Source organism: Barbus barbus (assembly GCF_936440315.1).
Source record: "Barbus barbus genome assembly, chromosome: 6".
NCBI classification, from domain to species: Eukaryota; Metazoa; Chordata; class Actinopteri; order Cypriniformes; family Cyprinidae; genus Barbus; species Barbus barbus.
In genome coordinates this window covers 8,757,029-8,770,703 of record NC_136734.1, presented here as the reverse complement: position 1 = coordinate 8,770,703, position 13,675 = coordinate 8,757,029, and the positions used below count along the sequence as shown (strand labels likewise).

At 39.4% G+C, this 13,675-nt stretch overlaps 2 protein-coding genes across 2 annotated transcripts in view; both read right to left on the bottom strand.

Moving 5' to 3' along the window:
• The window catches only part of dlg4a (discs, large homolog 4a), a gene marked incomplete at its 5' end in the record, with an annotated part of 163,705 nt that extends 163,404 nt beyond the window's left edge, over positions 1 to 301 (bottom strand). The window contains one exon of the mRNA XM_079419726.1: positions 272 to 301. Within this exon, the coding sequence (XP_079275852.1) occupies positions 272 to 301 (30 nt within the window). The remainder of the gene's footprint in view (positions 1 to 271) is intronic.
• Positions 302 to 5,663: 5,362 nt separating this feature from the next.
• Positions 5,664 to 13,532, bottom strand: mepcea (methylphosphate capping enzyme a). The gene is made up of 5 exons (XM_079418264.1): positions 12,973 to 13,532; positions 10,199 to 12,095; positions 8,949 to 9,167; positions 7,349 to 7,472; positions 5,664 to 7,268 (listed from the first exon to the last, which is right to left on the bottom strand). The coding sequence occupies exons 2-5, from the start codon at positions 12,062 to 12,064 to the stop codon at positions 7,216 to 7,218; spliced, it is 2,262 nt and encodes a 753-aa protein (XP_079274390.1). The 5' UTR covers positions 12,065 to 12,095; positions 12,973 to 13,532; the 3' UTR covers positions 5,664 to 7,215.
• Between the last annotated feature and the right edge of the window lie 143 nt (positions 13,533 to 13,675).

The following is a 13,675-nucleotide window of genomic DNA, read 5'->3' as shown; positions in this document are numbered from 1 at the left end:
GCGTCCTGTCCTTACGCGCCACAAAACGCGTAAGGCATTTCAAATGCACGCTCCTATTATAAAACAGCCTGGGATTCGTGTCAATACGAGCGAGCTCGGGTGAGAGAGAAAGTCAGATCAGACGGAAGAACAAAGAAGTGCTGAACCCACGAATATCGCTCGGAACAGAACGCTCCCTTCACCTCGCACCAGCAGGAGATGCGATAAACTTTCCCCTAGCGCGCCCACACCATACTCCTGCTTCTGGTCGTGACAGGCTGAATTGGCTTACCTTTGTGGTCACTATGCAGAGGCAGTCCATGGCAGAGAGAAGACAGGTGGAGATGTATCCAAACCCCCGTTCCCCCCTCTCCCCTCTCTCCCTCCAGCTTCTCTCCTTCTCTCTGTCTCTCTCTCAGCGCCCGCCGTTCGCCCCTCTTTTCTTCAGTGTATCTCTTTTGACTGACTTAAGCATTGAGGAAAATAGAGTATAGAGGGAGGGGGAAACGTAAAGAGGAAGGGGGAGGGACGGGAAGAGAGAGAGAATAAGAGAGGTCTGTCTTCTGGATTTAGCAAATGAGGAAAGGACGAGGAGAGGGACGCGTTCCTATCGATGAGGGGCGATACAAAAAAAGACGAAACGGAGAGATGGAGGAGAGGATACGAGCAAATGAAAGGAGATGGGCAGGGGAGGATGAGTGCAGAGAGAGGTGACGAAGAGGGGGAGAAAAGAAAGAGGGAACGGACTGAAGCGGCAGAAGATGTAGAGAGAGAGAGAGCGCGCGAGCGAGCGACCGAGCGCGCACGGAGGGAGGGAGGGGACGTAAAAATATGGAAGGGGAGGTGAAGATGCGCGTTTAGAGAGGGAATGACAGTTATAGAGCGAAATTACTCAAGAAAAGAGCCGGATGTGAAGGAATACGCGAAGACAGGAGTTCAGACAAAGAAAGGAAGACTGATGATGAGGGTACTCTGGTTGTCATGGCATTCTGTAGCCGTTGCCTTGGCAACGTTGCAGAGTTGTTTCTGTGTAAATAGCCGGGCTGTTGTCATGTGGCCGTGGCTGTAGAAAACGCAGTGAAGTCGGCGAGCTGGCAGGACGCGTTTCAATGGAACACACGCGCACTACACTGCATACTTACAAGGTAGTATGCGATACAGTGTGCGATAAATAACGTGTACTGTGCAGGGTAGTTCTGTTCTCACGGAGTCCGCGGATGGATGACCTACTGCATTTGCATCTGCAGCATAACACTGCAGAGTACACTGAGTGGGACAATGTATTCTACCATCAGGGTTATTATACTTAAACTAAACAAAAATGTTATTTGAAATAAAATAAACACGAGCTATGATACAATAAATTAATAGAAAATGATATAAATGAAAAAAAGACATCTTCATTAAATTACATTTACAAAAGTGTTATATAAGCATATTATAAAATAAAATGTAAAAATGCTTATACTTGCCTAATTAAAATATATAAAGTAATAAGCGATCATACTAAATTGTATTTTAAATCATTAAAAAATGTTCCACTGACAAATGGGTAAAATCGAATGTTTGAAGGATAATGGCAAAGGTTGGTAAAGTTTTGGGGGGGCTGCACTGTGATCCTTTGAGTGTTTTAAATGTCATCAGTGACTGACAAGATTTTTTGGCATATTGTTACTCTGAATTACATTGTGTAAATTGTTTTACAGATTTTATTTATGCTCAGAAACGATAAGGTTAAACATTCTGTACAAAAAAAAGCTATTAAATGTTAATGGTTGTCATGCTTGAAACCCCTTTTTGTCAGATTAGTCACAGAATTCTCAATTTTACCGTAATTTTTTTATCACCTTTATAGGCATTAGCTACTGTAATTTGGCAGTTAATATGATTAATAACGGTGAAACTAATCACATGAGAAAGAATATTTCTAAAAAAAAAAAAAAAAAGCATGAAAAGGACAGTGTTTTGCATCCCATCAGAGCCCCTGCTGATGTGGGACCCTGGGTGAAAGGTCGTGACTGAAAGTCATTTGCTGAATTAAATGTAACTTAATGTGACCGTTCATATGACAAATAAAATACTGATTTTAAAAGTAGGCTGTGCCATTGTAATGAAGTATCAGAAGCATATGGATTCATTTGCAGATTCACTTTAATAATCTAGATCAGGGTCAAACAGGCAGTGATCAAACAACAGTGATAGGTATATCAGAGACAGAGCAGAGACATAAACGATAGCGGGCAGGAGTCAGGGCAGGCAGCAAAACAATCGGAGTTCCAGAGAGCAAGATCACAAGGGTAGGTGGCAGAGAATCAGCAGTGGTCAAACAGTCAAGGGTCATACACAGAAAGATCACAGGGAAACCGCTTAGAAATGTCAGCCGGGGCAAAACAAGACTTCACAATCAGTATGAATGTGAACGCTGCTTAAGTAGAGCAGTGGATGGGAAACACCTGTGCAGGTGATTAGTCTCAGTACGGGATGCGTGGGAAATGGAGTCCGAGAAAGTCAATACTCAGGTGAGGGTGCCCTCCGGTGGCCATCGGAGAGAGCCACAGAGGTCTGATTCATGACAGCCAAACAGTAATCCACTAGTGCGCTTATATAGCGGATAGTGTATGTTTATCACTGAAAATTTGCATACTATACATACTGTGCACTGCATGAATAGAATGACTATTATGCTATTCCTGAAAAAACCCAAAGAGAGACAGAAAGAAGATAGCAACAAGGCACTGCATTCATTTTATTCCCTCTCTGAAATAAAAGACAAGAGAAAACAGAAAGAGAGGTGGTGAGAGAGAAAAGGAGGGTGAGAGATTGAAGAGGAGAGAAGATGAGGCTATTTTAGTGACACTGTCATCTTATTTGCTTTCTTTTATGCCTTTGTGTTAACAACACTTCAGTCTTTTCTCATATGTTCATATCCATCCGGTGAGATGAGAATGAGCCATTTTAGCAAAAACACACTGTGTGTTTTATGTTGTGCATGAACTTTTTTATTAGTATTATCACTTTGCCTTTATGACAGTGGACTGTACCATTAAAGTCAGTCAACAGAGCTTCAACGCCTTTCAATCAGCATCTCCACCCAGTCAAGAGTCAATGCTTGTGCAATAAATCAGTTGTCACATTTTTATTCTCTATATTTCTGTATATTTCTATACAACTACAACTACAAATACTTCATAAGTAAGACTATTTTATTAAAACTTAAAAGTGTTTAATTGCTAATGTAAGAGTGTTTTAAAGAAAGTAATCCAAACCATCTGTATCTGCCATGCAGAATCCATGGCACTTGAGTTCTTGAAGTACAAGAGCTGTGTTGTGTGGAGCTGCTATGACTTTCATGTCAGGATTGTGCTAGGAGAGAGAGAGAGAGAGAGAGAGAGAAAGCAATAGACAGTGTGAATGCTTTAACTGGGTGTTGTTAAAACAGAAAGAAGACAATGAACACAGAGGAGTGTTTTTATTGGTTTAAATCAAATCTGCTTTTAAATGGACTGACTATACATCTTCACTCCTACTACATCACTGTTACATAAGTGCATGTGTCTGTTGAAATGTGTGCGTCAATGAGCACATACTCATTTGCTTTATTGTGCATTTATGCTCTGATGTGTAAATGTATATGGATTGGTGTGTCTCTGCATGTGTGAGACAGAGACAGTGGCTGTAGAGTGGAGCAGTGATCTTGAGTCTCAGTTGGGTTTTAATATATGAAGTTTTTTATAAAGGAGAGTTGTCCGTGAGCTTGTCATAAAATTTAATTCACACACATACACAAACACGTGTTAGGTAGGCTGGGGGCATTGATATTTAACACACACACACACACACACACACACACACACACACACACCTGCAGTCAGACATGTGTGTTCACACTGCCTTGCTGTGGACAGACAGAAGCTGATCTTCATGCATTCATACAGAAGCGTTTTTACATAGGCTATTCACACACTCACATGCTCAGTAAGCAATAGACTATGTTTAAATTGGTTATATTGTAGACTGAAATGTTACAATTGTGCATGCGTTACAATATTTGGTAACGTTTGTGCTGTAGAATGACAAGATAATGCAAGTTCCCGATTTTGTTACCAAAACACCTTTGCTGCGCCCCAATTTGCCTACTTATACCACGCCCTTAAAGTGTGTACTCTTTTGGTGAAAAAAGTACACACTTTTGAGTGTGTAGTAGAAGAATAGCCAAATGGATGTTTATAAAAGCTCACATTGCTGTTGCAGATTAAAAATAACACGGATAACAATAAATACACATTTTTTTGTAAACCTAAATACCTAACGATCGATCGCGCAAATCCGCCACGTTTGTAGTTTTTATAACGCGTTTTATTCGTGTTTGTAGTTCTAGACCGAATCCTTCGCCAAAGCGCAATGGATTGTGGGCAATTTTAGCCATTAGAGTATGCACGGATCCACACTTCAAAAATCGACCTAAAATAGTAGACCATCCGGGGACTTTTGGCATACTCTTTTCAACATAGGCTACTATGCTTTGGGACACACTTATTTAGGATGGATAGTATGAACATTGGGACGCAGGGCTTGTTTTTGTAAAATTGCTCCATCTTGTGGTTGTTTGGGATATTGCAACATTTTACGGAAACGATATACAGAGCTTGGGGAAATGATTTGACCGTAGCAGTAATAATATTACTTTTAACAGGCTCAGCGCAATATATTGTGAAGTGTCACTGCGCACTCTCCATTGCTTGAGTGACAAATGTGGTGGGTAATAACTTTTACTTACGAGGTGAAAGTAGTTTATTAATTTTCAATCGATCTGCATTCATAACTCAGGGCGGTTTTTGTCATTGTACACATTTGTATGATAGTTTCAGTCCAACATTTCCTTTTGTCTCGTAGCTACTTATACAAATGAAACTCTTCCAGGGAGCCTTTATCAAATGAATCGAAGAAGAACAATGATCCTCATAAACAGCTGTTGTTCTGGTTACCCAGCGCGCCGAGAAAAGTAGCAGATACCACATGACAAATCCATCTGCTTCCACTGCGTTTTGGATAGATATACCAGTGCTGGATACTGGGATTATATCAGATTGCAAAAATCAACCATTTGTATTATTTTCAAAATACGTAGACTACAGTTACTTTTTTTTTTTTTTTTTTTACTGATTACGTGATATCAAAAATAGCAATGCATTTATTCACAATTTATTAATTCTCCCAAATTCTTTTTCATCCTTTAAATTTATCTTTCTAAAATAGCCTACCACTTTTATACATCATGAAAATCTTCCAGTCTTGGGGACATTTCACACAAAGACCGGTCACTAGTCAGGTGGCTATAATTACACAGCATTTGACAACTGAAAACATTTCAGCATTGCTACTGATAAACACTGTTTTTCTTGTTTATTATCACTTAGTGGGTTATTTGAGTAATAGCCTATGTATTACTATGTCTTTGGAAGGCTTTCAAAATTCATTGGAAGACACATTCATGTTATTTCTTATTTAAATACACTGCAGGGATTCACAAACTTATATTCCCCAAATATATTTACTTGAAGAACCCTCTGAGAATTTAAGGTAATAAGTAAAACATTTACACATTTGCATGCTCAAAGTTCTCTGTGGTCACATGCGGATACAAGTAAACAATACAATATTTCATTCTTATCACAAAGTGTTTTGATTGTTGTTACATTCAAATTGTTTATTTTAATTGTACATTTTTGTGATGTAATTATTAGCTTTTTATTAAACTCACAAACCTCCTACAGTGACATCATGAACCCCAGTTTGGGAAGTCTCAATTTTAATGCAATCAGAGTTATGTAGCATTATGAGATTGCACAGTGTTAATTTGCATACTGCATTGAATTATCCTATACAATTTCGAACTTTAATAATAAACCAGGAAAGAGCAGCATCCCTTATGTGTTACTCTTGGGGAACATGTCACAATGCCGTTTGTCATTACTGCATCATAATTTTAACACAACAGCTAGGCCCGTGAATTTCAATAAATATAAACTAGGTCAACAATAAAAATTAAAAAAAACACTAGGTGCGTATTGCAAATTCATGTTATTTTGTATTTTATTTCTCAATTTCTAGGAGTCCTTTGAATAAAAAGAACCCTTTTCAGAGATACACCAACTTTACATTTGCACAAGAAAATACAAATGTGGGAGACAAATTTATCCTCTCGTTTTAGTGCAAACCTTTCAATAGGAATAAAACAACAAGGTTACCTCAGCTGTGACAAGAACTCTGGACAAACAATTTACAAAACGTACCTCGGTTTTTGTTCAACTTTAACAGTTGGAAAACTGAACAGAAAAAAAAAAAAAAAAAAAAAAAAAAAAGTTTAAACATCATTCTCTTTGACCCACCACACCAAAAGGAATCACATCCTTCCGGACTTTTATTAGGGACATTAGATCGGTAAACACTTTATCATAGCATATCAGCTAACCTGCAGCTTCAAAACTGCCAAGGACAAAATTACGATCATGTTATATCAGGCAATATAATTGATGAACTTAAAATTAAGCTATTGGTATCTGTTAATAAAATGGCAGCCATATAGGCTGCAAAATGGCTGATGGGCAGACAGATGCTAGAACTGTTAATAGCAATGCTTTGTTCAAAACGTAAAGAAAAAAAAAAAATTATACAACAGTGCAACAACAACAAAAAAAACAAAAACTGAACATCTGATAACATGCTCTAATCTTTCCTTTTGAGAAAAGAAAATGTTCACACACCCAACATTTAAATTCTAGATAGCGCTTTACCAGTGTGCTAGAAAGGAAGCCACAGTTGCTCAGAAATTTGCATTAAGAATTTCAATTCAAATGAAAAACAAATTGCGTTTAACAGGAGCTTAGATATTACTTTGTGTGATTTGATTGGATTCAGCATTGTGCTTGTTCACAACACCATTCTTTATGAGGGGTAAAAACAGCTTGCTTCAGTAGGGAAAACTCTGATTTGCATCTGTAATTCTTCAGTAGAGTCCTTGAAAAATATTGCGATGGGTTTTCCTTTATTTTTAATGGCAGGGAGCCAATTTCTCTTATTCAGCACCAATGAGATTCCATTTAAGAGTTCAAAATCTGGAAAGTCAACTATCAAAGAAAAATGCTTAAAGTTCCAGTGGCTTCAAATGCTGGTTGTTTTCAAAATTCAATCCAGTCTTGGGTTTTCTTCTCAAAGTTGGTGGTTAAACTGGTGGCATCACTTTTGAGATGAGGGTCCTTTGTGAAAAATATAGATTGGTCTCTGAAAACCTAAGAGAAGATAAACTCAGGGTTAGAAATATTTACATTATATCATAGGGAGGAACCGAAAGGCCTTTCAAAGCTCTGACCTCTAGAATAATTCTGTGACGTTCCGATGAGCTCATAACTGGAGAAGCCCACTTCAGTAGTCAGGTAGGAGGAGAAATGGTCCGGTTTTAACCGGATGCTGTGGTAATTCTTAAAGATGGTCTCCTGAGAAATTAAACAATAACAAAATAAAATGCATGTGGTTTAACAACAAGTACCCAACTTTAAAATGTCCCACTGTGTGACAAAAGGCTTAATCACACTTTTAAAACTGTATGTTCCAGCTTTAAATTCGATAATGCATGCACAAAATCACTGATATATGCACACCTGTGATGTCAGTTAAATTTTGTATTTACAATTAACTACACTGAACATTGTGGTCTTATATTGCTATTGCAGTTGCTTCATAACGTGCTTGTTTTGAGGTCATTTTACTTTGCATCACACCTAAACAACACCTAATCATTTCTTGCGAAAGTCTGTTGTGGTGTCATCTTTGAGTCACCTCAAGATTTGAGGCTATTGCTAAACTAAAATAAAGTCTGTCAAAAATATGGAGATTGCTTTATTTATTTATTTAGCAGACGCTTTTATCCAAAGCGACTTACAAATGAGGACATAAGAAGCAAATCAAAACCAATAAAAGAGCAACAACGTGCAAGTGCTATTACAAGTCTTGGTTAGCCTAACACAGTACAGATAATTATTATTAATAAAAAAAAATTTAATAAAAAGATATATAGATAAAATAAAATTACAATAGAGAGTGCTAGAGTTAGAGGGTCAAGTAGAGATCGAACAGAAAGCGCGTTTCTTTAATTAAAGCCACTAAATAATTCTGTTAAAGCGCAGAAAGAGAGAGCAAAACAAAACTAATTAATGAATTAGAATTAAAAAACAAGGATTTGTAAAGAAAAAATGCTTAAAGACTTCGAAATAAGTCAAGAGGAGACTGGTTTTTGTTTCCTGTGCTCCTGTAAACAAAACTTGGTTCTCGCGAGACTAGAATATTCTCAGTAGAGCTTACGCTACACCTACATCCTACGTCATCCACTGGAACGCCACTCTCTCGTTAATGTGCACGACAGTTAGTGGAAACTAGAGATTAAGGTTTAGAAATTATTAAATATGGACATTTTACTTACTAAAACACATTGATTACTTTCAAGAAAGCCTTCATTAACCCCCAGAGCTGCGTGGAGATCTTTTTATGATGTATGGACACAGCTTTTTGGGCTTCGAAATGTTAAACCCCATTCACTGCCATTATAAAGTTTGGAAGAGCCAGGACATTTTTTAATATAACTCTGTCTCTGATTGTATTCATCTGAAAGACGAAAATCGTATACACCTAGAATGGCTTGAGGGAGAGTAATTCATGAGATTATCCTATTAAGCTTTACTTTATTTCATATTTCTATATTCAAAAATGGTATATTTTAAAACATTAAAAACTTAACATTATGCAATTGTAATTACAGTGCATATGCATCACATTATTCCTTTCAACAAAATCAGATCACAATTTTGCTCAAAGGACACACATTTGTGAAAAATGTTAACACAATGTTTGAACATCAAATGTTTTGTCTGACCTTTTGGCTGAAAAGATACAATTACAACAAAAAAGGGCCTTACGGTGAGTTTCTTTCTCTTGCCATAGGAGTTCCAGGGCTGGGGCTCCAAAATGAAGCGTCCTCCTGGCCGCAGGTGCTTGTATACCCTCTGGAAGAGCCGTTTGAGTCCTGCATCACCCCAGTTCAAATGGACCCATTTTGTCACACTCAAACACAGGATCACATCATAATCTTCCCTTTGTGTCTGCACCAACATATCACTTTCCAGCACATAGTTCCCCTGTGCAGGTCAGACAGACAGAGGATTATGAAAAAGGACAGTTAGGTGCTGCATGCCTAATAGTATTATTTGCATATAAACATACACATAAAAGTTACCATGCCACACCTCTTTCATAAGTTACCGCCAAGATGCTATGGTGCAAGGTGCTGTTTGGTCTCTATTTTTTTTCAAAGTGTTTTAATCACATTGCAATGCAGATGCTAAGGTGTCCTGGGTGGCTTGTTACTGACACAAGTCAAAAGAGACAAATGACACTCTTGGCCCTGGATGTGGCTTGGTTCAATCCAGTTCTACTAGTTTTCACATTCAACATTTCAAGCTAAAGGCTTTAATGTTCTTGGATAAGCATGTATATGCATGTACTCATAAAAGCAGAACCGGACAACAGATAAAAGACCTAGATCATCAGGCACCAGTTCAACTACTTTCTGGGTGCCTACTGTACTTCATTTATAGCTGGAACTATTAAAATAAATAATATCATTACGTCTTGACAAGTACGTGCTTTAAACAGAGCAGGCTTTATAAAAGTCTAATTAACAGCTAAAACTAATATGAACAACAGGCTTGCATGCATCTGTTGTGTAGTGCAGAACACTTCTTGAATTCATTGTTTTTCACTACTCAACTAGTATTATTTGCTGCTGCTATGCCATTTTGCTCAAATATGAATGCATGTATAATGTATGAATATGTTGTATTGTATAATTTATTGTACATCATATGTACATTACATTTTAAGACACATTTATATAACAGCTTACACAATACAGATTGCTAGAAAGTAGCTTTACAGTAATAAACTGCTGCAAAATTCATTAATTATGAAACATTCAATTTCAGCTGAGACGCAACTTTACAGAAGACAATGGTGTTTTTATTCAGCTCAATGACGAACATCAGGCATACTTGATACAGCAATTTAATTGAGCTTTGCAGCAAAACACTCCTGTCCAGTGAACATGAATTCCAAATGAAAAAAACAGCAGCAAAAAACAAAACAAAAACACACAACACCACAATCTTACCTTGACAAAGGTCACGTTGGCAGGGAAATCTCCAGGAGGGAGACTGTTTGTGTTCATCTCAGGCAAAGGGGGGCCAGCTATGGGTCCTCTTGAGATCCGGAGCGAGACAGGGAATGAACACTTTCCATCAGGGAGGCCTGTCGAGGTTTCATCTTCCATTTTACCACTCATTTCTCCCTGATCAGGCTCTGTTGTTTTATTCTCCCTTTCTTCTCGAACAACTTCCATTCCTTTTTCAACCATGCATTCATTCGCTTCATCCACATGCTTTGTTTTTTTCTCATCCCTCTCCTCTTTCACAACTAAACTCTCTTCGTCTTTCTCTTTCCTCTGACTCTTTTCTTCTACTAAATACCCCTCAATCCTCTCCTTCCCTTCCCCTCGATTCCCCTCCCCATTCTCCCCATACCGCCGGGCCTGCTGCGTGTGAACCTCAGAGAGGTAGTGGCGTATATTCTGCCGAGCAGCATGTATCAGCGCTGCGTCGATATCCAATCCCACAATCCTTGCCGGTCGCCAATTTTTGGCGATTGATAGAGTCAGGTGGCCAGTGTTGCAACCCAGATCTAATACTTCCTTCCCTCTGAACCACTCGGGATCCATAACACGGATACGAGGATCCTCGCTCAGCCCTGGGTTCCTATAACCATAGTATTTGTTATAGTTGCCATACTGAAACTTCTTTTTAGTCTGTTGTGGGAGCTGGTTGTTGTTACTCTGCGACCTCCAATGGTTTGGATGCTGTTGAGGCCTTTCAGCAGCTCCGCTGCGAGAGCCTGTTCCTGGGGTGTGAGAGGGCTGAAAATGCCTCCCAGATCTCTGACCCCAATTTCGCATGCTATTTGAACTATCTGCATTCTCTAATCTGTTTCCTGCACGCCTGCGTTTGCGCTGCCTGCTTGATGGAGGGTTGGTGGGGTTTGTGGATGAAGGTGCAGTTGACATATCAACGGTTTTCTCCTTCACCTCACTGCCATTTGTGGCTAAATTAGGCTTATTTGAACACTGAGCCTCAAGAGTAGAGTCCGATAGGGCTTGGTGCTCAGGAACAAGTGTGTTTGCCACAGCGCCTGAATGCGAATGCGTTAAGGAGAGCATTGTTGTTCCCTCATCTTGTCCTGCTGAACAGCCATTAGACTCTGGTAAATCCATCTGTGGGACTATTCCTTCACACAAAACTCTTCCAGCGCTCGCTCCATGGTGCTTGTTACGATGTCTTCGCCTGCCTCCACCACTTTTCAGGGGAGACACCAACAGACTGCTGTCCCCTGCACTGGGGCAGTTGAGATTCAGGGGGTCTGTGATATCTCTGGGTATCAGGATTTCTACAGGGTCTCTGCTTTTGGCTGGCAATGGCGAGGATTTGGGCGTCTCTGCGTTGAGAGCCCGGTTCACCTCTTCATCCAAAAGGCTGTTAAGGTTGAGTGGGTCAAAAATGTTCCCGCCCAGCAGGAAATTGGTTGGCAGGACGGACTCACTCTCAGAGTTGGCACGCCGTCGTCGTTTACTATAACCAGGGTGTTTGAATCCAGCACTCATCGTGCTGCGGCGCTTATTGACTTTCTGCTGTTGAGGTTTGGGCTGCTGGGTACCATTTTGAGTTTCTGTAGACGATTCGACCCCAACAACCCCACTTTCACTCTGAGTATTGATATCTGGGATAGCGGTTTTCGCTCCGTGTTCAAGTGATGTCTCACTTCCTGCCTCATCACCGGCCTCTTTGCGGAGGTTTATAACTGTGGTGTTCCCAGACAGATGTGGAGTGCTGGCATCGTTTCTAGTAAGTTCTGAGCGCTGTTGGGAAGTGGGGTCTGTTTGCCCCTCACAAGACAAAACAGTTTCTTTGTCAAATGACATCTCTATCATGTTTCAGGCTGATGCTGGAGGAAACATGGATCTGAAATGAAAGCAACAAGCAATCATCCACAAAGCCAAATGCACAAAAGAATTTGCTAAATCATTACTATACCGACTCAAAACATGGTAGGCTACTGTTTTCCTGCAATAATTTCACAGTTTAGATCAAAGCCTAAAAGATCCCAAATTAGCGACATACTAATATATCAGTCAGATCATATTTGGCTATTTTGAGAGCGAGAAAAAAAAAAAAAAAGTTTAATATTAGATGAACTGAAATGATTCTATGTAGTGTCTAGTCTTATTTATGTTAATCTTAGGCAAATGACATTGTTTATTAAAATTTTGCAAATGTGTGTGCATGCATCTCATTTACTATTGTATTAAACCTATGAAAGAAAGTTGACTTCCAGGATTCCAACAGAACTCAAAACTAGATCTTTTAAGAGCACAAAGTTTCCAAGAGGACTATTTTGATTTCCAAAATTAAAACAGCTTGTGATTTCCTTTAACTATCCAGTTACAAGAACATTATTTCAATACAATAAAAACTGTGCTCTGCTTAAGATAACAAATATTCAACAGAACAAATATTCAATATTTTATTGTGTTAGCGTTTTTTTTTTACCTAGTCAAAATAACCCAACTGGAGTTTGATTGAGATTAATTTGAATGCACAATGAAAAAACATGATTTTTGAGAATTGTTAAAAACTGAATTTTTGTTTTTGCAATATATATATATAGAACCATTTATAACTACCGTTATAGAAGACTAATTACACTGAATTGGGAAAATGTCGTTTGCTCAAAATACATTAACGTTGCCAGACGCTAGATGTCAGCTCCTGACAACATGTGTCAAGTGTGCATAAAGAAAGTAAATGTTAGGTCAGCGTTCGCAAAACGTCCACCCACCTTCAGTGTCAGCGTGCCCGCCTCCTCGACACTGCTATTATTATTGATACTTTGCACAAACCCCTCCTCCAAGCGTCAATCATGAATAATACAAAACGTTAAAATCTGCACGAAGAAAACAGAAGAGAGAAAACGAAGAGATACCTAAACAGGCACAGTGCTGTGCTCAACACACAGCCCGGGGCTCTAACTCTCTCCGCCCTCTCTTAAAGGTACACAGCCCAGTGCCTGCCTCCCTCTCCAGCGGACGAAAAAAAAACCACAACAGCCTGGTCAGCGTAGCGACTGCTGTCCTCGCACATCCTGCACTGAAAGCGCCAGTACGCACAGCTGTCCGCTGACGTCAGGTTCACAATCAAAATAATATATTCAGAGGACACACCCCTTAAAATAAAGCTTAGTGAAACACAAACGAACTCTAATTTAGAATATCGGCAGGCTGTGTGGAGGTACTGACCACAATGGTCGTTTTCTGTTAAATTTTTTTAACCCCTAACTGATCGGCTAAACTACACTACGCTTACTCGACAACTTGCTAATGAGCTGCAGAACCTCGCTGTGAGGAACGGGGCTTTCGGTGCTTTATATATATCTAGTGCCTGATGACGTCATGACGAGCAGCTAAACCAGCCAATAGCACACGCGTATTCTGGAGACCCTCGTTTCGCTGCCGAATCATGGAATATGTAGGGCGGGATTAGCC

What these genes read in the sequence shown, in the direction of transcription:
- mepcea (XM_079418264.1), bottom strand. Translation starts at nt 12,064, where the DNA reads ATGATAGAGATGTCATTTGACAAAGAAACTGTTTTGTCTTGTGAGGGG. An exon ending in CCAACGTGACCTTTGTCAAG is followed by an intron (nt 9,168 to 10,198) that starts GTAAGATTGTGG and finishes TGACCTGCACAG; the next exon opens with GGGAACTATGTGCTGGAAAG. An exon ending in GCAAGAGAAAGAAACTCACC is followed by an intron (nt 7,473 to 8,948) that starts GTAAGGCCCTTT and finishes TTAATTTCTCAG; the next exon opens with GAGACCATCTTTAAGAATTA.